Source organism: Athene noctua, chromosome Z, assembly GCF_965140245.1.
Source record: "Athene noctua chromosome Z, bAthNoc1.hap1.1, whole genome shotgun sequence".
Classification (NCBI taxonomy): domain Eukaryota; kingdom Metazoa; phylum Chordata; class Aves; order Strigiformes; family Strigidae; genus Athene; species Athene noctua.
In genome coordinates this window covers 3408066-3435034 of record NC_134077.1, presented here as the reverse complement: position 1 = coordinate 3435034, position 26969 = coordinate 3408066, and the positions used below count along the sequence as shown (strand labels likewise).

The following is a 26969-nucleotide window of genomic DNA, read 5'->3' as shown; positions in this document are numbered from 1 at the left end:
CCAGGTTCTTGCATGTGACACCCAAGTTAAAATTGATTTCTGGCAACAAAGCTTATATATACACATTTAGTCCCTAAAGCAAAGACACATCATATGTACCCGTGATTATTTTAAATTAAAAATTCTTCAGAGAATGATGACTTGAGCTCTAGAATGCATGATTTCTGGCTGCTAGCATAACATACAAATGTGTGCATGTATTTAACACACATTTTAGTATCTGCATTTCACATGTTGATACGTTAATGGATTCCTTCCAAAAGCAATGATACCAGATCATTTCAATGAAAGCTTTTGAATTAAATCACCATGTACAACTTGTATTACAGTAATCTTTAGAAAACAACTTAACAAAATCAAATGACAAAAATTCTAATAAGTCAGTGGCACTTTCCATCTTAATCCCTTTGGTCGGGTAGACAGCAGAGATCCTGGTCTCTTCTGAGAGACCTTTGGCCCTGGGAGTACCGCTTCAAAGCAGCACTGCACTTAGACTCAAAAGAAGTCTTGCTCTAGAAGAAATGGGTAGAGTAACTAATTCTTCCAGGATACAAACTGGAAAGGATATCACTTCCATCTGGTCTTTCATCAAGAACATACATTTTTATTGATTTATTTATTAGTTGCAGTGGAAGACTTATGAATTTCAGAGCTATCAACCTTCAGGCCTTTGGGGCTGGAGAGCCACACCAGAACATTTATCTGCATCTCGCACCCTCAAAAGCCTTTGTCTGCTTGAACTGGACCAAGATTTCACCTTGTCCTTTTGCAGACACTTATTTCAAATATATCACAATGCTGATACTGCACTTGAAAAGTTACAAATGGTTGAAAAAGAGGTCTGTGGTCAAAACAGTAATCTTTAACAAAAATAAAAGATCTTCTTTGTGGTAGAAAGAGGGAAAGAGCACACACAAGGAACCAGTTAAGGCAATCCACCTGAGCAATAACTCTTCCAACTGCAATAATTAGAACACCTGCCTTTACTTGCTCTCACCCACAGGCAAGTGCTCAATGGTACCACACAGCAAAGACATGCCACACCACTAGGTTTCAAAGCAGATTTCTTCTGAGCTACAAAGCAAATGACAGTCTGAAGCAGACCAAAACGTGCAGATCATAACAGCAACATCACCTGTTATCATAGTTGTGGGGAAAATACAAAACCCAAAATACTCCCATCTGCTCCTGCAGACTCAAGTAAAAGCAATAGGAGCAGTTCACAGGAGTCTGATACTACCAGTAGCTTATCCATCTAAACTGGTAAGAGGAGAGCTGTTGGGGTAACTACTGTTTCCAAATGATGCAGTCGCCCCCCACAGAACAAGAACTATGGTACTGTTAAAACCTCAGCTCCCCAGTGTCCTGGCATCTCCTTTTTCCATTCAAAACCATGTGGGTGATGTTCTATCAGTGTCATCTACTGAGAACTTCAACAATCTACCTATGTGTCATCATCCTGCTGCTGCTGCTGGCATCTCTCCGGTGCCAAGCACTGCTCACAACTGCTCTCCGCGCTCACCACAGTATGCAGCTTTCTTCCCTGCCCCCGAGAGAGAGCTCTGTGCAAGAGGAACCCAGATGAAACACAGAGGCAATATACAGGAAAAAAAAATCTCAGCTAGGAGCTCCAATTACCACTCTGAAGGCACATGCTGTTGTAAACAATTTAATTACTCAATGAAATGCAGCTATTTCTATACCCTAGCACACGGAGGCTGGAAGCTCATAAATGATTTCACACCTACAGAGCAAATGGCCTGAACAGTCAGAAACAAAACTCTGAATTTCAACTCACACTACACCAAGCCCCCTCCCCACTTAAATATTTTCCTGAACTTTCACCCAGCCAGAGCTGTCTACTCTGAGTATTAAAAGGTTAAAAGGTAACTCATTTTCTAATTTAGGAGAGTTGCCAAAAGGGCTGATTCATACAAAAACTCTCAAATCGTACAGGAACCAGGTTTCATTTCCCTGCTTCCTGAGGGCCCACCAGAAAGGTGAAAGAGGAGTCACCACAGAGAATAGGATCAGTTCTGAAAACTGAAAAGCAAGTAGAATATCTGGTTATCAGACTCAGGATACAAGTACAACAACTCAAAGTGAATATAATCTTTCCTCTTGGAATCACTCCTAATTTTACACCCAGTGATGGCACATACGCGCCACGGCAGCCGGTAATGCGCTACACTCATTACAGCTGACTCCAAACATTTGGGAGATGTCCCACAGGGGCACTCAAGAAACTCCAACGGGAAGCAGAGAGTATCTCTGACATTTCCTGCTGCATCTCCCTGTGCTGGGTGTTCTTGAATGGGAGATAGAATGAGAACGAGAAAACCAGAAAAGGTGGAAATACCCTAAAGGGATTATCTAAAGGACTGCAGTGACAGTTGGATTCAAGACCCTTTATTCCCAGACCTGCTCCTAAACCATCTGGGACTTCGTAGCTGTGTACATTTTAATTTTGATAGCATTCAGTTCTTCCTTCTACAGATTAAAAATAACAGAAAAAGTGCCTGGCTTTTGAATGTTGCAGAGCGAATCTATATTCTTCTGGTTTTAACTTTCACATCAACAAGTCTTGTTAGCAATATCCACTGAAGTGAAAGACCTTACCTTTCAAATCACATCCAAATACCCATAAAAATGCACTGAGCTTGTGCAGCTTTTGACCCCCAAGGAGAAGGCAGCCAAAGAGATGATGACCCAGGTGCTCAAAAAGCTACCTCAGAGCATTGCAGAGATCTGACAGAGCCAGACCACAGGAATCACGTCCCGTGTTCCAGGCACGCAGCCTGCGTGAAAGGCAGACCTGCTCCACAGCCTCAGAAATGTGAGCCACTGGTTTCAAGGCAGAGTCATCTTGATGTAGTGGCAGCAATAATCTCTTTGGGTCTCATGGTTCTCTAGGCAATGGAGAAAAAAGGCTTATGCCTGTCAACCAGGTCACTGATTTGAAACAGTCTGCAAACTCTTAAGGTGTCAAAAAGCAGGTGATAAGCAGCTGAACAGGAGCCAGCGTGCGCCCGGGTGGGCAAGAAAGCCAACGGCATCCTGGCTTGTGTCAGCACTGGTGTGACCAGCAGGAGCAGGGAGGTAACAGTCCCCCTGTGCTCGGCACTGGTGAGGCCACACCTGGAGGTTGTGCCCAGGTCTGGGCACCTCAATCCCAGAGAGATCTGGAGGGGCTGGAGCGAGGGCAGAGGAGGGCAACGAGGCTGGGGAAGGGCTGGAGAATCAATCCTGTGAGGAGGCAGGGAAGGAGCTGGGAGTGTTCAGTGTGAGGAGGAGGAGGCTGAGGGGAGCCCTCATCCCTCTCTGCAGCTCCTGACAGGACATTGCAGAGAGGCTGGGGCTGGGCTCTGCTCCCAGGGGATCAGGGACAGGACAAGAGGGAACGGCTGGAAACTGCCCCAGGGGAGGGTCAGGCTGGGCAGGAGGAGAAAATGTTTCCCAGCAAGAGTGGTCCGAGAGTGGAACAGGCTGCCCAGGGAGGGGGAGTCCCCATCCCTGGGGGGGTTTCAGGGCCGTTGGGATGAGCTGTGGGGGATGTGGGGTAGGGGAGAACTTTGTAGAGTCGGGCTGAGGGTTGGACTCGATGATCCCGAGGGGCTTTTCCAACCTGAAGGATTCTGTGAAAGAGACGCACTTGACTTAAGTGCCTAGCTGTATTTGCTGCCGAGACCAGAGATCAAATTCAAGTACTAGTAAGGGGGTGTTTTCCAAGATGCATCCAGTATCTTTTGTGAAGACAAGGCTGAAAACTACAGCAGAAAAAGCAATTATTAGGAGCCTGAATACACAGCACGATGTATCATAAAGCAGTACAGACCTCTGATACTATGCTCTGGGATTAGAAAGTCTGTTACAAGTTGAATGTAAAATAAAGCTCACCTAGTGAAAAGACAGGTCCTAGAGAAACACTTATCTAAGTCTAAAAAACTAAATTAGAACAGAATTAGAACAGAAAGAAGAATATGTGACACAGATAAAGATCCTTCTCCTTACAACATTTAGACACTTAAGAGGCCACACATCTGCCCATCAGAAAAGAGAAAAAAGGATATAAGGTTGATGAAGAAAATCTTCCAAATACGTATTTTTTATTTACTAGCCCAGAAAGGGCAGAAGCAAATAAAAGTCTCTTTATATTCATCAGATCTCTCCTACACAGAGCACAATAATCTGAAACTTTGAGGGTGTTCAAAATGAAGCAATACAAATCTCTCTCAGTTTGGATATTTTTGCTAGCTTCAATTTAAGTTTCAACAGATGGAAGTTTCCCTTTGATGATTAGACAAAGTTGCCAAAAATGCTAAATACTTCTTCAAATACTGGAGCTACTACAATCTTGATAAAAGTTTCTTGAATAGTCCTTTTTAAAGAAGCACTATTTTGACCTAATGTTTTGAAAGTAAGAAAAAAATTAAAATGCGAGACTCCTGAGATAGGAAAAAACAGTTCTTAACCATCTTTGCTGCTGAAAATTAGCATGGCAAAAAGCCTAACATTTCTCATCATCTGTTCATGGCATCATTCCTACATCGCATTGATTCCACAGAGCTTTATAACCAATTCTATGGCCCTTCTTCCTCCTACATTCAACTTTTAAACTCCCAGGAAACGTAGAAAGCATCCTTAAATGAGTCAAAACATTGTTAACATTTTGATTTCAAAGTAACTAAGATTGCAGCCTAAAACAATTGTAACTACAGAAAACAATGGAATGTAATGGAAATATCAACTAAGTTCTACTGGCACCACAGGGTGCTACTTAACAGTGATGTAAGTAGATCACAATATTTAATTTTTCCTCCATATGCATTTATAGTTTTTAATGAGGTGAAAATGTACTGATAACAACCAGATGTTCAGTTATGTTTACCTGCTCTTAACAAGCTGCTGAAAGAAGCCTTTATAATTTAAAGCTTCAGGAGCTCTATCTTGTAACAAAATGTTAGCAATAGCTTCTACATAAAATTCATACAATTAAATACTGAAGTTGCATCTTTTTGCTGACTATGCAGTTTTAAACATTAAAGTACACGCTTGAGTGCTGACATTAACAAAACCAAAGAAAAAGTAGGGTATCCGTAACATACCCCAGGGAGCCATAAATCAAACATCAACATACTGTAACACAAGTGTTACAAGGGACTGCATAAGTCTAATTCTTGAAAAGCAATATTGCTGTAGTTTCTATAAAATGTCTTAAAATTAAATGTGAAACCTTTTTCCTTGGCATTCTGTACAATGCAGCTGAGCCTGTTTCTCAAAAGCGTTATTCAAGATCTTTTTAATAACTCTCAGATACAGAGCCACAACACTGCCGAGTCCCACGGTCCCTACTACAGCCTGGTTTAGCTATGCTGAGTGTAACTGCCCTAAAGCACATTTGCCTTTCCCAATACAAACTGACTTTGCAAAATAGTTTCTTAAATTCATCGTAGATAATCCTGAGACACTCCTAGATATGTTTTGTTCTAAGTTTCTGCAGCCTTCCCCACCAAAAAAATCAACACATCTTGGTTCTTCAGCTGAATTTCATAGTAAGGGATGTGGAAAAGTGCGTTACAGACATTTGTCTGTACATTACATTTGTCATGCTCCTCATCTCACCTTCCTTATGAATTTTGAGCTACACTGTCTGCCTACATTTTTCAGGTATGTCTCTAGGTTATTTTGTAAGTGGACATGAGCTCATTCTGCCAAGGTTTCTCATGAAGCACGCTCAGAGGTGAGAGCAAGCTCTGCCCACTCTCAGGAAAGACTCAAGCCTTCATGAAATCTGAGTCCCTTCCAAATCCAAACTCTTATACTTGCTTCTGGTCAGTCTGGAACAGAGGCTAAGATTATGTACCTGCCTGCAAAATACCACACACAGGTATCCATCCTGTGCTCTCCTCCCAACAGTACCTGTCATCTAAACAGACATCTTCACAACATAATACTCCACAGTGAAGAATAATATGATCTATGTTATAATCACAAACAGTATCCACACAGCATCATCCACAGCAATGCTGTCCACTTTTCAGTAACACATTTACAAAAAAACCCCAGAACAAACACCCCCAAAACACCCCATTAAGACAGCACAACTGGAATTATATAGAGAGAGGGTAGAAAGAATTATAGTACCTCTGGAGTGTCCTGCTTCCACCAAAAAAGCACCTGACATGACATTTAGAACAACTTCAAAAGCAAAGAGTGCAGGACTGTCGGCACAGGTACCTCTGCTCCTGCATTTTGGACATGGAGATGATACTCCATGCTTTAAAAATAATCTTAGTATTTCAGTGAAGGAGGGAAAAAAAGAAGCTTAAACTGGGGTATAGAGAAGAAATATATTTAGACAGCAGCTGCCAGCTGTATCCACTCCTTCATGAAACTGCCTCTACAGAAGCCAGGGGACACACTAAATGTGACAAACCTCTGTTAAGGCTATTGAATGCTCCTAACAAAAACTCTGCTATTCTAAATGATGTTTCAAAGACAGACTCAGCATGGAGATTTTAATGGTCTGTCACAACAAAAACTTATCTTTAATAGCAGCTTTACAGACAGACACTCTGTTAGCAGTGCCACTGTAAGCTGCCAAAGCTGCCTATCCTCTAGCAAGTGATCCTAAATCCTGCCAGAGAAATCATTATGAATTTGAGTATTTCATGTATTCCACTCTATCCATTCCTTTCCAAAATTCACATACTAGGCTTGTAATTTTAAAAAATTTATTCCAACTAAAGACAGGAATTAACTACTCTCTTGATACACAGTAGAGAAAGAATTTATAGTATAAACCAGATCAGGGAGAGGGAGGAAAGTAAAAAGTAAACTTGCTACTAAAATAAACCGTATCATTTTTCTGAAAAAAATTATTATAGTAAACAAAAACATCTCAAATTTATAACATCTTTATGAAGAACAGAGTTGGATTGTGTATTAGAGAAAGAAAGTTCTTTCTGTACGTCTTTTTCTTCTACCCTACTTCCCCTTCAACAAAATGGGGATAAAATTGTTAGTTGAGGCATTATTACACTGTTAAACATGTTATATTGGTAAGCAAGACAATAAAATAGAGTTTGGTAAGTGTTAATATCTTACTAACAACTCAATAGCATGTTCTCTCAGGAAAAATTTAACTAACAAAACCTATATTAACAAAAAACCCCCCAAACCTTCCACATCTAACTCTTATGAATAGTATGGTTTCTATATAGCTGAACATTAAAGATCACAGACAGGCTTTATAAATACTTCTCTTTTAATAAGCCATTATCACTGTACTGTATAGTAAACTAAGTGCTTTTAACATTCACACAGAAATAGAGATGCTGACAGGTTCAGTTCTTGAAAAGGGTCAAAAACAATCATGCCTGTAGAAATTTTTCTGCGAGAAAGACAGAATAAATGATATGGGACGCCACACACACACACATTAGGACTTCCAAGAAAGAAAAATAAAACCCTGCAGAATTTATGAACTTGCCCATATATCGTAGTCCTTTCACCGCTTTGTACTTCCTCTAATCTGCTCCAAACAGAAAGTGTATCTGTTCCAGGAAGTCCTGACAAGCTTTGTGGAACGACACTCTAAATCATCTAATCACTAATTCATTACACACTACCTAGACAAAACCCTCATGTAATGTTGACAGAGCTGTATTTAATGAGAGCAATGTTTCAAAAACTATTGCATCTCTGTCAGCTTTCCAACCAAAAGAACAATCCGAAGTACAAAAACTAAAGCCTCAGCAGAGCTATACACTACACTATAATAGATAATCTGAAACTCTTTCAAAGCTGTGATGCTTTAATTGGGGCACTACATTTTAGGCAGATTACAATGCGATTTAACACAAAAGATACTGCTAACACTATCTCTGGTAAAGTTTGTCTTGGGAAAAAAGAAGTTAAAACTTAATCAGGACAGGTGTGGAAAAACATTATTTCCAAGTTCTCCTTCATATAATACTGAAGTATGTTTCACGACACATATCCCGGTGAGATGTGGAATCAACATATCTCAAATACAGCAGATGCATTAAAAACGCCATGTAAACAAATGTGGAGATGTACAGGAACAGTCCACTTACTCAACTCTCTTCTCTGTTCTTCAGACACCAACTCACAGCTATTTCAGAAATTAGTGTCAAACAACTCATATGACTTATTTAATGAACACACAATTCAAAAATCAACACAACTACAGAAGAGGAATTTTTGTTTGCACCTTGCTGCATCCCCCAGAGATGAAGTGACACCTCCAATGTACCTTCCCTCGTACAATCAGCACCACCATTTCTAGCCAAAAGTTAGCAGTAACTGTCTGTATGCTGACAGAGGTAAACAAATGTCAAAACTCCTCAAAATAATCCTTCTGTTGATGGTTTGAACTGGGTGTGAGATGTTCATCATGTACTTCTTCCACCAGAATATTCAGGGCTGCTAGAGGCAGCAGGTTATCATTATTAGTACTGCACAATCACATGCAGCATTCAAATACAAGTATTTAAACATTATAACCCCATCACTCTAAATTTTATGTTCTCTCAAATGCTAAATTCATAGAAAGAAGCCAGAGCAGGAGAGGGATGAAAGGCAAGAAGCAAACTTACAAGAGGGGAATTTCAACAATGAGTTGGATGAGGCAACACAGCAATTCTTCTATGAGGTCTTCACACTCTGTTCCTGAAATGAAGCATACGAAAGATTTTCTGGATTTTCAAATACCAAAAAAAGCAGCAAAGATTTAAAGACATAGATCCAGAGGATCAATATATTTTAATTAAGGAACAAAACACCAGAAGATAAATTCTATCTGTTTAAGAAGATAGCATTCTTACCTGAAATACAAAGCACTTGGGATTATCACCAGAGAAGTAGGTGATGCATACCCTTCTATATATAAAACAAATAACTCGTAATAATTGGATAGATTAAATGAGATGTTGGTATTGTACAAATATGTTAATATTAAGCACATCAAGCCCTACTGTACTAGTTACCGATGGTCACATGAAATGGCTTTAGTACTAACAGCTGAACTGGTTACTAGTGACTTCTCATTGGTCCACAGTTCAAGTCTCCTCTGAAAATTCCCATGCACTCTGCATATTTCCCCCCCTTTTTTTAATCTCAAGTGAAGAATAAGCAGAGACAGACAGAAAACACAGTTTCATTTGTCTAACATACACTGAACAATACTCTAAACTGTGATCTGTCAAATGCAGCCTACCGTACACATCACTGCTGCTCTTAAGCAATTGAATCTACACAGTAGTTTTTCATAAATAGACATTTATCTGTTGAACAGGTTTTACACATTTCAATGACAAGATTCATGAATTTCCAAACTGCATACTAAGTGAGCAGAAATAATTCTCTACTTGTACACAGTGTGACAAAATGCATGGGATGATTAAAAATTATTTAAAAAACACAACTATTCTAAGCAATAAAACGTGGTATTTTACATTACCACTGCAATTTTTAAAAGCAACTGTAACAAAAGACTTGCAAGACTTATGGAGGAAAAAGCTTATTAAACTGTTTCAAGTTGTCATATAATACTAAAAAAACAGAAGATAAATCTCTTGGCTCATTAGGATTTTTTTTCTGCTTTCAAAATAAAATTATAAAGAGAAACTGAGAGCATAAAGAAGCGTAGGGCTTTATAGTGCTGAATGGCCTAAAAGCAAACATAGCTTTTCCATCTGCATTACAGCACTGCAGCACAATGATTACCCAAATGCTTGTTTATTTTGTATAGTCAAATAAATATGTCTTGCAATAAACACAACATTACAGCCAGGTTATGACAGTGTTACTCTGTTTAACCCAAGTTTGTTCTTAAACCCAGGACTCAATTTTAAGAAGCACACCAGAGGGAATATTCACAATAAAGCAAAATTATTTCTTTCCACAATTGGTTTATTAAAAACACATTAAAAATTGTCACCTAGTGAACTGCACGTTCTAAAGGAAATCAAGTTTTTTATCACGGAAACATGGTTTCCTTTATATAGAATCCCCCATGAGTAACACAATGTAGCTCCTGTTAGTAAAAAACGAGAACTGCTAGGAGTATTTAACCTTAGACAGAAACCACAGCCAATAATGAAGTCCAGATAATATAATCTAAAGTAACTTTAGCTATCTGAATCTAGAAAATGCTTATAGAGCAAGCCTGATATTAGTTTCCAAAAGACACCTGATTTTTTCTCTTGACAAATGAGGAAAGGGAGGAGGAGAGAGGGGAAAAGGATGAAAAACGTAAAAGAGTGCATTTTAAGAATATTGCCTCTTCCACTATTCTATTTACACAACCCATCTGAATTATGGTTCTGAATACGAGAGAGGGCTTTTCCCTCCACACTATATTCAAAATAAAGCAAGAAAATATTGGGTTAGCACAATCATGTAGAATGGAAGATCCTCTCCCGGAGGAGTTCTCAAACTAGTTTTCATTTTTAGGGGAAAAAAAAAAAAAAAAAAAAAAAAGCAGCTTAATTGCTGTAATCAATGTCATTCAGCTACAATAATTAATGTATCCTTTTCCCCACTGGGGCACATGCATTCTTGTTTAATTCTCGTCTTGCCAAGACAATGAGGCGGATGCATGCCAAATCTATAACGTGAGAGAGAGCTATAAATATGGAACACTATGTGTTTTCATAAACAATACCTTTTTCAATAGCAGGATAAAGACAATACACACAATACTGATTCACATGAATAGATCACATACTTGGATCAAAGACACGTGCAAAGCCTTGGGGAAAATAAGTAAAGGGTGAATCTGTCCAGCTAAGATTAGACTTGCAGAGAGGGGAATCAATGCATCTTCTAAACTCTATCACCCTGCAGAAGTAACAGCAAACACACACAGGTTTTAAGAAGTCCAGTGAGCTGCAGCACCGTTTTTCACCAGTCATATTTGAGTCCTCAAGCATGTGGATTACTTGCATTGTGGGTTTTTCAGCTTTTTCGGGGGGTTTGTTTGGCTTGGGTTTGGGATTTTTTTTTTAAACTTTTTCAAAGCTACACACATTACAGACACAACATGAGCAGACACTACACAGGTAAAATGGCTTATCCAGAGGAAAGTATACATGCTAGGAGACTCCACTTCTGCCAAAACCAACCCAGCTCCATCCTTGGCCATGACACAGCATCCAATATAGTCATCAAAACAGTCTTTCTCCTCAAGAACCTAACTACTATGTCATCACGACCTGATCTGAGCTGCTGTAGCTGCTGGATGTGCATAATATTGGTAAGATACTCAGGCACAGCAAGGTACAGCCCCACCTTCAATGCTACTTGTTTTGCTGCCCCGTTGCTCCCACAGACAGGATAGAACCTGGACATCAGTAATGAAATAATTAGTTACCTGTAAAACAGTACCTTGAAGCCTCACTTGCCTAATTCATCACACAACCAGGGTCCTTAAAGCTTCTTTGGGTTTTGTGGTTTGATCTTCAGCTCTGAGGACACTCAAAAGCTCACAACTTTCACTTAAGAGTGTAAATAATGAGTACATAAACTAATTCCATCCCTCATTTCTTTCTATGATAGCTGAACACTCATTACATCATTTAAGGGTTGCAGTAAATATATTGTTATTTATTCCCTCCTCTATGTCCTCTTATTTGCTATAATGCATCAAATACAGTCCTTAGCTACTTCTCTGTAGGAAACGAATAAAGTTTCCTACTACAGAACAGGGAATAGGTTAAAGAAATTGATCGCTTGATTTACAACACAATACACTACATACAGTCACTTATACCTCTGAATCACAATACAGTTAAAAGACCATTTAGAAATTATGACTAACTCCAGCTTCAGATCAGCATATGCTGAGTCCAGTTTAGGATGTATTAATCAGGATTTTTTAGCTAAAGCTCAAAGGGTATGGTTTAAGTCTCTGTAAGGATTCTCCTACCATCAAAATTGTGCAATATCCTCCAAAGTTATACACAAATTCCCAACTATGGATGAAGGAGCAAGTTTTGTACTTCCTGGGCTGAAGAACCATCTGAAGACTGTCAAAAGGAGCACACTTCTACTAACAGTCTGACTATTCTTGAAGGAAATCAATGAACAGTGCTGTTGGTAGTGACTTGATCCTGTGCAATTTATTCATTACAACTTTATAATGGTAGGCTACAACATACCCATGCAACTCAAACATCTTGCAAAATGAAAAACCTCAGCAATCTCATTTTATGACACAAAGCACATTTGCGCAGCTTTCTTCTGAGCTTAAAATACAGTCTAGCAGGGAAAAGCACAAATAGGACATTCAGAAAAAGTGAAAGCATATGAATTGCAAAATCTGGGAGAAGAATTCTTCCAAAGAAGACAGTTATAAAAAAATGCTAACTCATGAATAGTAGCTGTGTCGTATATAAACTGTCAAAATACAAGACCTACTGCAGAAGAGCCAGTGACAAGGGTATTCTCCATACATCATTACTACCATACGCTGCATGCTTCTGCCCAACCTACCAAATATCACACAGCAGGTGCTGATGCTCTTACTGCCTGCAGCTGAGCAGCCTGATGTGCTGACACTGCAGTTGGACACCCTGAGTTCCCAGGTGCTATATTTAAACTCACAGAACATGGTACTAGGAAAAATTCTCTGACTAGAAAGAAAAAAAAAAAAAAAAAAAAAGGTGGTATTTATAGTTTAAAACAGGGAAACAAACACTACCACACAGTGATTTCTGAAGAAGTTTTAAGATGATCCTGAAAAGAACGATTACCTTTTCTCAGAAGGCTGTGAGATTGAACAAGGCATACAAAAACAGAACACAGGAGAGAGAGGTTGTTTATAGTGTTGTTTGGTTGTACTGTTCTTTCCAGTAACTACTCACCAGCCATTAAGAAAATAAGCAAACAGTACTTCAGAATTCAGACACTGTATTAAAGCTTTTATCTATATGAATATTTAATTTACATCATATAATTTATATAATAATGTATTTTATAGTGTTTGTTTTATCATGCTCGCAACTGAAGAATAGAAAAATAATATCAAGCTCCAGTAAATGAAAAAACAGCGAGGACAACTAAGAAGAACTTAGATTTTTAAAAAGCATGTTCACCAAAGACAGTGTTAATTAGTAAAAGTAGTAATAAATCACAATAACAAGGCATGCTCTAGTTTCCAAAGAATAAAAAATAAAAATTCAAAAAAGCTACACTTGACAATTACAAAAACACAAGCAAAAAACATTTTAATTTTTTCTGCTTGCTTTAACAGGCCCCAACATGACAGCAGTTTATTATACTCCATTAATGACACTTCACTTTTCCTGTAGTTAAGAATAAAAGCTATAGAAAGGCATTCAGCTTATTGCCACACTCTATACGTATTTTTAAAAAAAACTGTGTGAAGATTAGTTAGGAACCAAAAATGGTGGCTATGTAACACAGCTCGTTATGAACTTCAATACCTTGAGGAAGGTCACCAGAACCATCTCCAGTTGTAAACCTGAGTCGAAAGCAGCAGCAGACTCGAGCCAGGGCAGAGCGGGGAGGGCTGAGGAGGAGCTCGTTTCCTGCCTCCATCCCCTGCTCTCACCCGCAGACCACACACAATTACCTTCCTAATCAAGAACATCCAGCGAACAATCTGCTCAAAGATAATTGCTAAGTACATTTGCCATCAATATGCACAAAATTATCGCTCATAAATGTCACTGTGAATTACAGTCAAGTGCTACTAGACATGGTATAAACCATGAATCGACCCCAGCGACAAGAATCACTTTTCATACCATGCTGCGAAGAGCTCCCAGAGTAAGGAATAAAGATCGCAGGGGTTCAAGCTAACAAAACGTCTCAACTTTTCCATCCACTCCACCGTGCTACACTATGCCACTGAGGCAATAGGTGGACAATTTTTTTAAACCACATATAAACCCACAGGCAGTCTGCAGTGATAGCTTATTATAAGCAGGCATTACTTTCTAATGCACCAGTTCACTGACTTCATTCTTGGAGATTACTCATCACAGTTTAAAATAATTAAACTATTTCAACATGTAGCACAATCTTTTGGCACCAGAAGTCTGACTTCCTCACATCAACAGCAGGTACCAGAAGTTAAACAGATTTTAATGAAGAGTTTTCACTATTCAGTGAGCAAGCAGCTATTAGGCATTCTCAATGCACGTCCTTGCTGGACAGGCTGTTGAGGCAAATCCAGTCAGATACTTTTGGTTGTTCTTCCACATTTCACTCGCTTTAATTCTAGCAGAAGATAATAGTCAGTGTCATTAAAAGCTCTCTCATTACATTTTGAAGGTGTTCTCCTTGACAGGTATGATACAAAGGAAGACTGTTTACACTGAATTACACCAGACCCCAAAGGAAGCCAGTCAGTTTTACTACTGACTACATACTTTCAGTCTCACAGGTTGTCCTCAACAGTAAATATGTTGTATGTAACCTCACTGGTACTTCACTTCTACTTTAATCAAAGTTTGGGCTTCTTAGTCTAGACACAACATAGAACCACAGAATCATTTAGGATGGAAAAAACCCTTAAGATCTTTCGAGTCCAACCATTAACATAACACTGCCAAGTTCACCACTAAACCCTGTTCCTAAGCGCCACATCTACAAACAGAAGAATGTTTTAGTTTGTTGTGGGATATTTGTTTAACTAACACCCGTGTATACCTACCGTATGAGCCTGGTGCTTTCTCTTCATAAGTAAAATGAATTTGCAGCTCCTCTTCCGACATTCGACTGATGAATACTTTCAGCAAACAGCAAATGATAAACAGTGCATTGTGAGCCTGCCAGATAAAGAGGTGACTAGAAAAGAAGCAGAAACAAAAAAAAAATCAGTAATGCTTAACCTGCAAACATGCATCAAAAATCACAAGAAAATATATGCCAAAGTAGACAAAGGGGTTCCCTACAGCTGAAGCAAGGAAAAAGTCAACGTGTTCAAGCAGGGACTCTTCAGTTGATGCTACAGCTAACAAACTAGAAACATACTTTCAAAAGTATTTTTTTCCTTCACCCAGAAGAATATAATCTTACTCCTAACTTTGTATTGTTATAACACCACAGTTGCCAGAAGTATCACCAGATGGCTCAGTGTACTTCTGAGGGTTTCTAGACACTAACAGACTCAAGCCACCCAGACATCTGAAAATTTGCAACAGCTTCAGTATGAAAGTTACTCTGGCTCCCAGAACCTTAATACTTTTCCCAGTCAAATAGCCTTCAGATGACCATAGGCATTTAATGGACTTCAGGAGCACAATGGTGCAAGATTTTTCTACACAACACACAGAGAGCTACTTTCCAGGCTTTCCAAATGTGAGGGAAATAGAGCTTCATTGTGGTTTCTTGAGTCCCAATAAGCAACTGCTGGGAAGTCCAGACAACAGCATTTAGTCAAGCTCTTGCTCAAAGCTGTATTTTCAAAGTATTTTTGGATTAAAGCAGCAGGAGCTATCCAGGAAGGAATAACTTCTTTCTCCAGCTACAAGCAAAAAGGTTGAGGGCAGTCTTGGGAGCAAGAGGGCATCAAAAAGAAAGTTTTCCTTTTTGAATCCCCAGATCTGATGCAAGTTGGTCATTTGTCTATGGGTATAGGGGAACAATTACAGAAAGCTTCCTGCAAAAACTATACAGTGCTGTGCACATAACCTTTGGAGTTACTTCCTACTGCTGAAAGGGGCAAGCAAAACTAGTGGCAGTTGCATGGTATGATTTGAAAGCAATGTCTTTATACAGGTTTGTGCGTTCAAGTCCACCCAATTTAAAATATTCCCAACATAAAATACTAGTTCATACATCAAGATTTAACGTTAAAAGGTCAGGTGATTTTTAAACAATTCTAAACCCATAGTAACCAGAAGGTACACCATTCGTACACATACGTGCTTATGTAACACACAGGATGATCACAAACACGTCTTTTCCCCCAGCAATCTATTTACCTACTACACTTAATCTTCTCTGTTTAGAAAAGTACTAGATAGGTGTTCCGTTTCAAACAACAATTCAAGAGAATTCTAACTTTTGGCCTAGCAAAGTTAACTAGCAAAGTAAAAAACTCAAAAGAGATAGAAGTAAAAGGAACATTAAAAAACTGAAATGGCACACAGGTTTTTTTACAGGTACGTACTTCTGACATTCTGCTGAAATTTTTAACTCTTTGGTTCTAGAAAGAAAGACTTTAATCAACGACCCAAGGTTTCCCGTTCGAGGATTCTTCTCAACTGGATGAGAAAAAATAAGATGTGATTATATAGCATTCATAAATTGACACCATTTAGTTGAAACAATACATAGAATGAAACCAAATTTCAATGTCTTAAATATTTCTACATGAAGCACAGTATGTCTGTTTTTCTGTAAAGCTGCCGTTCTTCTTTTAAGATACTCCAGCACATGCTTTAGTACTCCATAATTTTTCTCTAAACATACTTTTCATCCTAGATTTAAAATACCCCAAATATGGAGCTCATCATGCTTCCTTTCCAAGCCTTGTCTACAGTACAATAGTGTCCTGTCAGAAAACTGGGCAGGTTTTCATAACTAGCTTTTATCTTCTTGAAACATCACTGATCATGTTTATACCACCCTTTCGTTTCATCCTCTGATTAATTCTTTCCCCTAACTGATCAGCTTACAGGGCAGTGGGTAAAAGAGGTAGTAGAAGCTCTGGAATTATTTCAGTCATTTCAAGTTCTACAAAACAATTAATGATGGAAGATTCTAAAATTTGGGATATAATACACTCTTTAATCATACTAGTGGAACACATACAAGTAGACTGGACAAGTATACTGGAGACAGGGATGTGCACACGAATGCTGTTAGTTTTCCTAATCAAGCACATGGAAAAAAGTTAAGATGCCACTATTTCTCACCTAAAGACTTGCAGACTGAGATTGTGGCTTCTTCCAAGAGCTTTAAATCAGCACTAGGAGAGGGGAGAAAGAAAATAAAAATGGTTACACAAGCAGTTGGCTTCCCGTACTTGAAGAGAAAATTTATTACAAAACAGTAGTAAAATACTCCTATGAAGCACTTAATTTTACCAAACCATTAGCTGGTTTACATAGATAACACAGAAGCACTGAATGGTTGAGGTGAGAAGGGACTTCTGGAGGTCATCCTGTCCAACCTCCCTGCTGAAGCTGGGCCACCAACAGCCCATTGCCCAGGACCAAATTCAGGTGGATTTTGAGTATCTTCACAACCTCTCTGGGTAACTCATCCCAGTGCTTGGTCATACTAGTATCAGGCAGTGCAACATGCATTTGAAGTACAGTAACTATAAAACAGCAAACTAACGTTAAAAAATGAATTGTTTGTCAAAGTGAAATGATGTCACTACATCTTCTGTGTTACCACTACCTTTGTGGCTTCGATGCTGCCATGCTTAGCTCAATGCCACTGAAAATACACATGGAACGGCAGCCTACAGAAAGAACTGGATTTTTTTTACAAGAGCTGTCATATGAAACAATATCTTTTCAAACAGCATAAATTAAAGAATCCTCAACCTGACATTTAACCTCAAGCTAAGCACCACTTTCCTTTAACTGTTACTATACTAATGTGACAATTATATCAGATACACTGAATTTTTCATAACTTCATTAACTGCCTGTTGGTATGCCTCAATGAAAACCATCAGCTGAAAAGAACAATACAGCACTAAAACAGAACCCGTCATCAACCACTGAAAGTAAACACCAGCTGCGTCAAACACGTAAAAAGACATTTCTATACTCCTATCACTAGTATGATAGTATCACTAGTACCTACCAGTACAGAGTAACTGATCCTCAAAAACAAAACAGAAGAATACATGGGAACTATATTTCTCCTTAACAGATGGGAAAAAGGACAAATAATCATAGTGTATCTAATGCCACATTAAGCAATTAGTTAATGCTTAAGTTAAAAGTTAATACTGAAATTGTCCACTATTAATACCTAAACAGCAACCTGTTCCAGTGTTTCACCACCCTCATTGTAAAAAATTTCTTCCTTCTATCTAGTCTGAATCTCCCCTCTTTTAGTTTAAAACTATTACCCCTTGCCCTATCACTACAGGCCCTGCTGCTCAGGATACTGGAGAAGATTGTACAGCCTCTATACAGACTCAACATAGTCTGACCTACAGGAATGGCAGTCCTTCTGAAGTTCCCCAGATTAAAAGCCAGTCAAAAAAACCACCCCAAAACAGTTCCATGCTTGCAGACATAGCATAATATGTAATATACACTGAACGACTTCACAGTTCATGCAGCTACATCCTTGTAATTAAAGGTATGAAAATCACCATCCTCAGAATAAATAGGAAAGTAGCAATGTAATGAAACCTGCATAGTAACTACGCCTATAAAAGTCAGTGGTATGGCCTCAGTTCAAGCACTCCTCTCATAAAAATATTGCAAAACCTAATACTGCCACAATTAGATTGCCAATGTCGCTATTGCTTCCTAAGCATTAAATTTGCTGATGAGTAACCTGATTTATATCAAATTATCAGAGACTGAAGACAAAAAGGACATGGTACCGCATGCACTCTCTCTGTCCCACCTGCTCAACACCATCTTGGCAACTACCTGCAGCTCTGCCAGCGAACTTTTCAAAGGCAGTGGTGAGGGAAACAGTCCCCTTTCTTTCTGTTTTTAAATTTAGATGATAATCCAGTTTACAGAACAGTTCCAAAAACTGTTGTATCAACCTAAGATTAGCTGTGGTGCTGTGTGGGAAGCCCTTAAACCAACTCCACTGCTGAAAGTTCACGTGGAGCCGTGTTCATGGAAGCTGTTGAGTTTGATTGAGCTGTACTTGAACTCCTGAGGACTAGATGAAGAGGTAAGGATATTGGGTAGAAACAGCAGCCAAAAAAAATATTTCAAAACTTTTCAATAGGAAATGCTTCAAGAAAGAGACATCAAACAAATTTTTAAAATGCCTGCGAATTTTTCTGTGTTATCCAGACTTATCTACTGTGTAGTGAGCTGACAGCACAGACAGCTCTTAACCTACACCTAAATATCCTAAAACAACTTTAGATTATGTAGATTGGCTATTTTTGATATCAAATATCAGCATTTTTTCCTCTCTTATACATTGCTTTGAAACATAAGTTTCAGAAAGAACAAACTTGGACTTTCATATATACTTTAAAAACATTAGACTTAGTCTCAAAGGTGGTCTCTTGTTTCCACACTAAAAACATGCAGAGTAATTAAAAACAAATGGCATAAAACTAGAACACTCCACCAGCAACTACAGACAACACAGTTTTCTAGGTCTATATGAAACAAGGGCTTTTTGCACTTTGGGTTTTTTTAAAAACAACTTCTACATTTGTCCAGCTGGCTGCTTCTCATCAGAGTGTACTCCTTCTTAAGAACTGACAAGCAGAATGAATATTATATTGGACACCAGCTGACAAGAGAGTTCTTAGGTACTGAATAATTGTAATCCAACACATGATCCACCTCCCACTATCCAGAGATACTAGGGACTACTCTAATACATCTCGAGTGATTGTTGTAATTTGCTCCAGGACTTAAACCATAAATGTAGACATTCAGCTTTTAATTATGGTTCGTTTTTCCCCTAATTTCTAAGCAATTAGGTTTTCGAGTATAGCACTCTTACAGGTTGTTTTTTTCTTCCCTTTGACTCATTAAAAACCACACAAAGTCCTCAAATAAATTCCGCAGAGTTGCCCAAATTCTACAGGTTGCCAGGATCAAAAACCAGGATCAAAGCAAGACCTTCAAGTCCTCAGCAAAGCATTTAACACTTGACTCATTCTTTCTCCCACCAAAATGAAGTTTAATGCTTAAAGATTAACTGCAGCCCACTCCCCCTTATTCATACAACAAGAACACTGAATTGAATTTTGCCATCCTCAAGATTAGGTACAACATCTGCAAAATTTCAGTTCACGCAACAGGAACAACTAGCGAAGAGGAACTACACCAAAACACTGCCCCAACACACACACAACATTGAAATTTTGCTCTTACACCCAACAGTAGTAACACTACTGCGACATCCCCAAGGATGGATTCACAGAGAGGGTATAGTGGGGGGTACAAAAATAGCAGCCCGTTTCCAGGAACCCCGGACAAAGCTTGGCTTTCTTTCCTTAAACTGGAAAGAAAAGAGACATGGGAAAAGCTGTCCGCCTATTTTTTTGTGTGTTGTGCTGTGAAGACAGAAGATGTGTGTTTATTAACCCTTAGGCAGAAAATGCCAAAGATTAATCAGGTGGCACAGAAGAAATGCTACAACCAACTGTGGTATTGACTCTGCTCTACAGTCCCTGTGGAGATGACATTTGGTTAATGACCGTATATAAGAATGGAAACCTAACACTACAGCACCCGTCCCTTCATTAATCCACAGAGCAGCACTGGGAGTATTCAAACTGTTTTTCAGCACTAACAACCAGAGGAAGCACTGATAAGAGTGAGGCATCTTCACTGCTCTGATGACAAATAAAAGTTCCAATTCTCTCTGAAAACCCTGACCTGAGCAATACTGAATGCTTTGTTAACAAATATATGTGTATACATATGAGTAAGTGTACTTTAGGAGCTCGCTACTTGGGACAAAAAGAAGTCTAAATAAAATGCATTTAAACTGGATCCCCTTCAACATAATACATTTAACTGTTACAAAGTACCTATGCAAGAATCCAGGAGAAAACAACCCTTCAGAAAAGAAAAGAAAAAATCCTATACATTTTCCACTCTACAATTTTATCTAGCAATAACTGGGAAAATAAAAATCATGCTTTTTCAGAAGTGAAAAGAAGCTTCTGAAAGACAGTATCTTTTAGAACACGTAAAAATAGGAGAGAGATTCATTAGGGACAGAGGAGTAGAATATCCCTGTCTATGAGAACTGTTAGTACATTCTCAACAACAAAAAAAATTAAATCATTTCCTAGCAATAAACAAGCAGCAAAAGTACATAAACCCTTCCTGCTGCTTGACTGCACTGCTGAGCATCACCAGTAGAAACCAGGAACCCCAGTAACATCCAGTAAGCCCTAACGTGGAGAAGACACCACTTCAGAGAACGTTCACATGCACGTGGCAAGAAACACCAGCTTCAGGCTGCAGAACTGAAATATCACGCTCACAGTGACCTGGATGTGTTTGTACATGTAATCACGTATTTCAACTGTCACCACCTGAACTAAACCATTTGGTCTGAGGAAAGCAGTACCTATTCCAATCATATTTACCAGTTCTACAATTTTCCGAGGCACAAGCAAAAGGTATCACCTGGAATGGGGATTCAAACAGGTTGTGAGCACAGGGGGAAAACACTAAGGATTCAAAGAAATGTACTTAACCACACAGATTTAACTGGCTCATTTCGATCCAAGCAAATGTGTGAAGTGCAGGATTGCTTCCCACACACTTTAGGAAAAAATTCCAGGCTCCACAGGAATTCCTGCCTCATCCTGTGAGCGGCTGGCCCACATTTTCAAAGTCCTTTATAAAAGGAAGGGAATATTTTATTTGTGTTTTTTATGCAGAGGGTAAAGCCCACAGACTTCACAAAAAACTATAATTACTACTGAAATTTGCTTCCTGACAGCACCGACTTTTTTAAAAAAAAATTGTTTTATCTTGTTTTATTTTAAAGGTATCAAAACATGAGAGGTTTTAGAGTGGCAGTGATTATTCTCTTGTAGCATCTCAACAGGGCAGGCAGTAAGAACATTTTGCATACAAATTGTCACTACAAATCCACCTAGACACAGGAAGGATCTGTGTAACACCAGGTAACACACATCAGAGACAGAAGTAAAGAGTAATCAAGGATAATCCCCTTCTGTAGGAGAGAGGACAGCACAACCAGTACACCTCTGTGTCATGTAAAAAGGACTCTGTACAAGGAAGGCAAGAAAAGAAATCAAAATTATGTTCAAACTTGCACACTCAAATACTGTCCCTTTGATAGCAGAGGTTCATCTCCTCTTCATGATACAAAAAGTTCAATCCCACAAACCTGTACTATCATATAAATGTTACTGTGGAATTCAGTGCACACACACTCACTCAAACATACAGGAATATTAACAGAAGCCGAAATTGCCTCTCCGTATTTCACAAGTGAAAATTATGTATTATCTATCATAAGTATAGGCAATGACTATTGACCAAGTAAAACATAATACTGAAACAGTATTTAGACAATACAAATTCTGTTTTGTTTTGGTGAAATTGCTCTTCTGTCATTTTATAATTGATCTTATCTCAAGTGTTTTCTTATTTTGCTGGGATTTAATTACTTTGCAGTTACTGATCATAGTTCAGGAAGTTTCTTCCATCAAGCTGGTTTTCTGTAATAAAGTCTCTGAAAAGACATATTCCTCAGATCAGGGTTTTCAGAGAGAATCAGAACTTTTTATTTATCATCAGTGCAGTGAAGGAGCTTCACTCTAGAGGCAGCAAAGAATGGTAAATTAAGCAGCCTATTGCTCAAAAATCCCCCACCAAAGAGTTTTCACTGACTGCCTATTTTTATTTCTGGCTTCATACTACCAGAAAGTCAGATTCTGTGGTCAGCTATTCTGGCATATATTGTAAAAAAACACTATTTCCAAAAAAGAAGAGCAGGTGGCGGGGGAGGAGGGGGGAAATCTGTGTTGTTATTTTAGAGTGGTTGAATTCAGTCGCCTTACTTTACATTTGCTTTCAGTCCGAGAGACTTCAGCAAAACCATAATTAATAAAAGACAGTGAAAGCTGCTTCCTGACAGCAATCATCTTTGAAGAACACGGTTTTATCTGCTTTTATTTTAAAGGCATCACAATACAAAAGGTTTCAAAGTGACAGTGACTACTGTTAAAATACTTTAACATGGCAAGTCAAAGTATTCTGCATAAAACCTGTAATTATAAACACATCCATACCATGACACATACCCGTATTATGGTAAGAACAAGACTCAAACCATAGCAGACAACTACCCCTTCTAAAAGAGGAGGAGAAAAAAACAAGGAAGCAGCTTTCCTGACAATTTTTTCCTCTAAGTAGAACTTTTTTCTTTGCCACTGAATACAAAACAGAAGAATCAGCCCATTCAGTAAATTCATACTGTGGGAAGGCTGACTTTAATGGACTAGTGGGAGGAAAGATGCCAAAGAATAAAAAGCTGCATATAATTTATTGTACCGATTTAAAAATGTACCACATTAAGGCAACATAAAAGTTGCTCATTTTTATGTCTTTCCATTAAAGTCTCATGTACACTATTCTTGAACCAGCCATTCATTAAAAACTCTGGGGAAAGAACAAAGCGGAACAGTAATTATTAAGCACGTGATTTTCAGCAAGTTCTGTGTAAGTTAACTCTGGTTTAAGTCTTCCATCAGAAAAGAACTGTAACTAATACCACCGCTAAGGAGGAGGTTTCATTCTTGGTAGCAACTTGTAGGAGAGCCAAACATAAAGGCCTGCCTAAACCAAGAGCTAAGACTTCAAAGCAAACATCACAGCTCTTGCTCATAACAATAACTAAAAAAGTTATAGAGAAAAGTTATATAGAAAAGCTGTATTTTATTTTTCCAACATTCAAACACTGTTCAGATTGATAAGTCAGCCACTTGAAACGTAAGAAGTGGCAGATTGAAGAGGGTTTATCCAACTTTAATTCAGCTCCCATGATTCCATTCTGTTCAACAAATAAGGATCCCTGAAGAAAAAAAAGAATGTGCAGGAGTGAGAATTCAGACCACTGAGTACCTCCTAATGGCTGAAACCAGTTTCTCACCAGACACTTCTGTAGGCCAAGGGGATTTCACCTGCTAAGCATCTGTGACCTGCTTTACAGAAAAGGAGATCACAGTACTCCTTTTACAGTGAAAAGTACAAAGCAGCCTAAATTAAATTGCTGCCAGCTTTTCCTTTTACTATCACCTGTGCATATATCACTTCCCTCCTACCACTCCTAAACTGTGTAAGGCCAAGTCGCTGTACCCGCCCGATACTCAAGACTTGCCCTGGCTGTTAACTACTGCTCATGCCAGGGGTGATCACAAGCAGTGAGTAGAGATTCACCATCACCTCATTTCTGATTACTAAAGGTTGAGTCATAATCACAGTTTGTGAATGCACTATCCAGAATTACTCCCACTTAATATTCCCTTTTAATATTTGCTTAACTATTAAGAAATCAAACATTATGAGAGGAAGAACAAACAGCCCAGAAAAGCAGAATGTTACTGCCAGCTCTGATTTGACCACACACTTTCACATTCATTTTCGGATGGCACATGAGGTTTAAGTAAGCCCACCTTTCAGCCCAACAGTCTACTATGCCCCAAAAATCAATCCCTCATTGTGCCAGAATTGTTTTGTGGTGCCACGCAATGAATCACTCTAGGGAATTAACTTGGCTGAAAAATAAACACTTCTTTTTGCTGTGTTGTTTTTCAGACAGATTAATTCCTGATTAAAGTCACAACAGACCTGAATGAACACTGGAAGGGAAAGTGAAAGGGCAAGAGCATCTTGCATCAGTATTGGTAACAGCAACTTTGCAGTCAGTAGCACTGGTACTGAACAAACTTTATTTCCCCCCTACAAACTACCTTGTGTTCTTCAGAGAAAGGGATGAAAAAGTTAACTGGACTGAAAAAATAAACCCAGTAAAGGAGACAGGCTGAGTAAATTAGCAATGCTAAAGACCTATACAGGGAACCATTCAAAGAGAGATTAACATATACAATTGGGTAGAGATGGGGAGGCAAGAGAGAGAACCAGGAAAATGAAAAACAGATGAAAGGAGGAAGAGAACAACCAAACTGAGAGAGGAACAGAAACAGAACAATGACAAAGAAATAAAAGAGTACAAAATGCTGAGAAAAGCAAAGTGTAAGAAAATTAAGACAGGAAAAAGAGCAAAGAAAGCAGTGACATTAGAAGATCAGATATACCATCACAACTTCATCTTTCTCAGAGTAGAAAGCCAACTCTCAAGCCAAGGCCCTGGGCTTCAATTTGGAAGATTAAAAGCCTATTGGTCCTTGGAAGATCCAACTCTGTTCGGCAGCCTGAAAGATCTTCTTCGGCAGCTGTGATCAGCAGTACCTGGACTAATTCAGAACAGCTTCTGTAAAGCAAAACACTATTCACACACTCCTCACTAGTGAAAAAGCATACATGGAAAAGTGTTAAAAACCTCACAAGCTTTACTTACACACACGGATTCAAATTTCCCTTAAATGTATCAAAAGTGCCCTTTGTCTTCCCTGCAGATAATGGTTCCTTCCTACCCAGCAAGGTTTCCTGACAACAAGGTGAATCTGTCAGGTACCTGCTGCTGAAAGGAGGCAATTTACCCCAGCCACACCACCTCCCACACGTTGATGGGTTTTGGTTGGGTTTTCTATTGTTGGTTGTTTTCTTGCTTTCCCTGCTACCACCTAATTTCCTACTACCTTCTATTTTCATGTTTTTCTCCTCCTCTTTCCCTATAGCACTGCTGTATGTAGAACAGACACACATCCAAAGCAGCATTCAGAGAATCTCAGAGAGAATCAACAGTTACCTCCACGAAAACAACACACAACTTTTATGGCTCTCAATAACACTGGTAAACAGTCACTAATTTTGCAACAGACAGTTGGAAAAAGCCAACCTGAAAAGAGAAGAAAAGCTTAAAATGTGTCTTGACAGGTGAAAACTGGTTCCTTTCCACACCAGTCATAAACTAGTATCTTGATCCTGTCAAAAGTATGACCTACACCCAAGCCTCATTAAAACAAAACAGATTTAAAGATATTTCGCAAGCTTTCAATCTCAGAAATGAACATTGACCCCTATTGTTCTGTTCCTGCAGGCAAGGTTATCTGATTTAGACAATGGCTGAGGGTGCTGTGCAGCCAACATCATCTGACCTCATTTGTCAAACGGTTCTCTCAGGTAGATGCAACTTAATGGAAAATTTCTGTTTCCTTCCAGTTATTAAGCTGCACAGAAGATGCCTCTAAAAATAATTCTCTTCTAGTTGCCAGGCAAGAGCACCATCTGGCGTTCAGCTAATTAAACTTTCAACCTGCTTTTGGATCAGCTTTTTTCCTTGCTTGCTTTTTAAATTATGTTTCTTGTGTTTGGGGGTGGTTTTTTGCTGTTTGGCTGTTTTTTGTGGGGGTTTTGTGGTTTGTTTTTTTTAAAAAAAAAAAAGCAAATTTACTGTGCACTGAATCTGACTCCACCAAATAGGCACAATAAAGCTGCAAAACAAGCTGTGAACGACTCCTTCACTTTGGTGAGGGAGGGAGGCTCAGTAGAACAATTAAAAGTAATTGCTGGGGGTTTACATATAACTATTTCTCCCCTGAAAAAAATAAATCCCAAACCACAAACAATGCAGTATTATATTGATGTCTCCTTTTCTACTCTGCTTATTCTGAACTTAGAACAATGACAGGGTCAGTTACTGACTGAAGACTGTTGCAGCCAAAAGAAGGAACCAGGAGATAAGGGAGTGAGTTACTCTAACTTTGCACAAACAATGCAGACCTTGCTAACGACCATACCTTTGAAGAGGAGCTAAAATATTAGTAAGAGAGGAACATCCTGCCCCAGAAGGAGCCAAAGGCTGGATGACTGTCTGAGATACATTAAGTCAGCAAAACCAGGCATAACTGAGGGAAAGATAAGGGTGGGGAAGGGGGGAGGTAAGGAAGACTGCGACCACTAACTCAGTTAAAGACCAAGAAGATGTGCCCCCCCTCACCCTTTCAGTTTGAATTAAAGAATTAAAAGGCACTGTAACTTTAAACAAAGACGAGGCACATTGTTAACAATAAGGGACAAACCGATAAGCAACTACCCAATGGTCATCACAGTATATTTGCATTTGTGTAGTCTGAAGTGTATGAACCCACTGAAGCTCTTCGATGCAGTGTGCTGGCT

General features: G+C 38.9%; 1 protein-coding gene across 2 annotated transcripts in view; it reads right to left on the bottom strand.

Moving 5' to 3' along the window:
• The window catches only part of DYM (dymeclin), a 229417-nt gene that overhangs the window by 182195 nt on the left and 20253 nt on the right, over positions 1-26969 (bottom strand). For both annotated transcript variants that reach the window (XM_074931919.1, XM_074931918.1), the window contains 4 exons: positions 16917-16969; positions 16169-16262; positions 14708-14841; positions 8622-8694 (listed from right to left, as the gene is read on the bottom strand). In XM_074931919.1, the coding sequence (XP_074788020.1) occupies positions 8622-8694; positions 14708-14841; positions 16169-16262; positions 16917-16969 (354 nt within the window). The remainder of the gene's footprint in view (positions 1-8621; positions 8695-14707; positions 14842-16168; positions 16263-16916; positions 16970-26969) is intronic.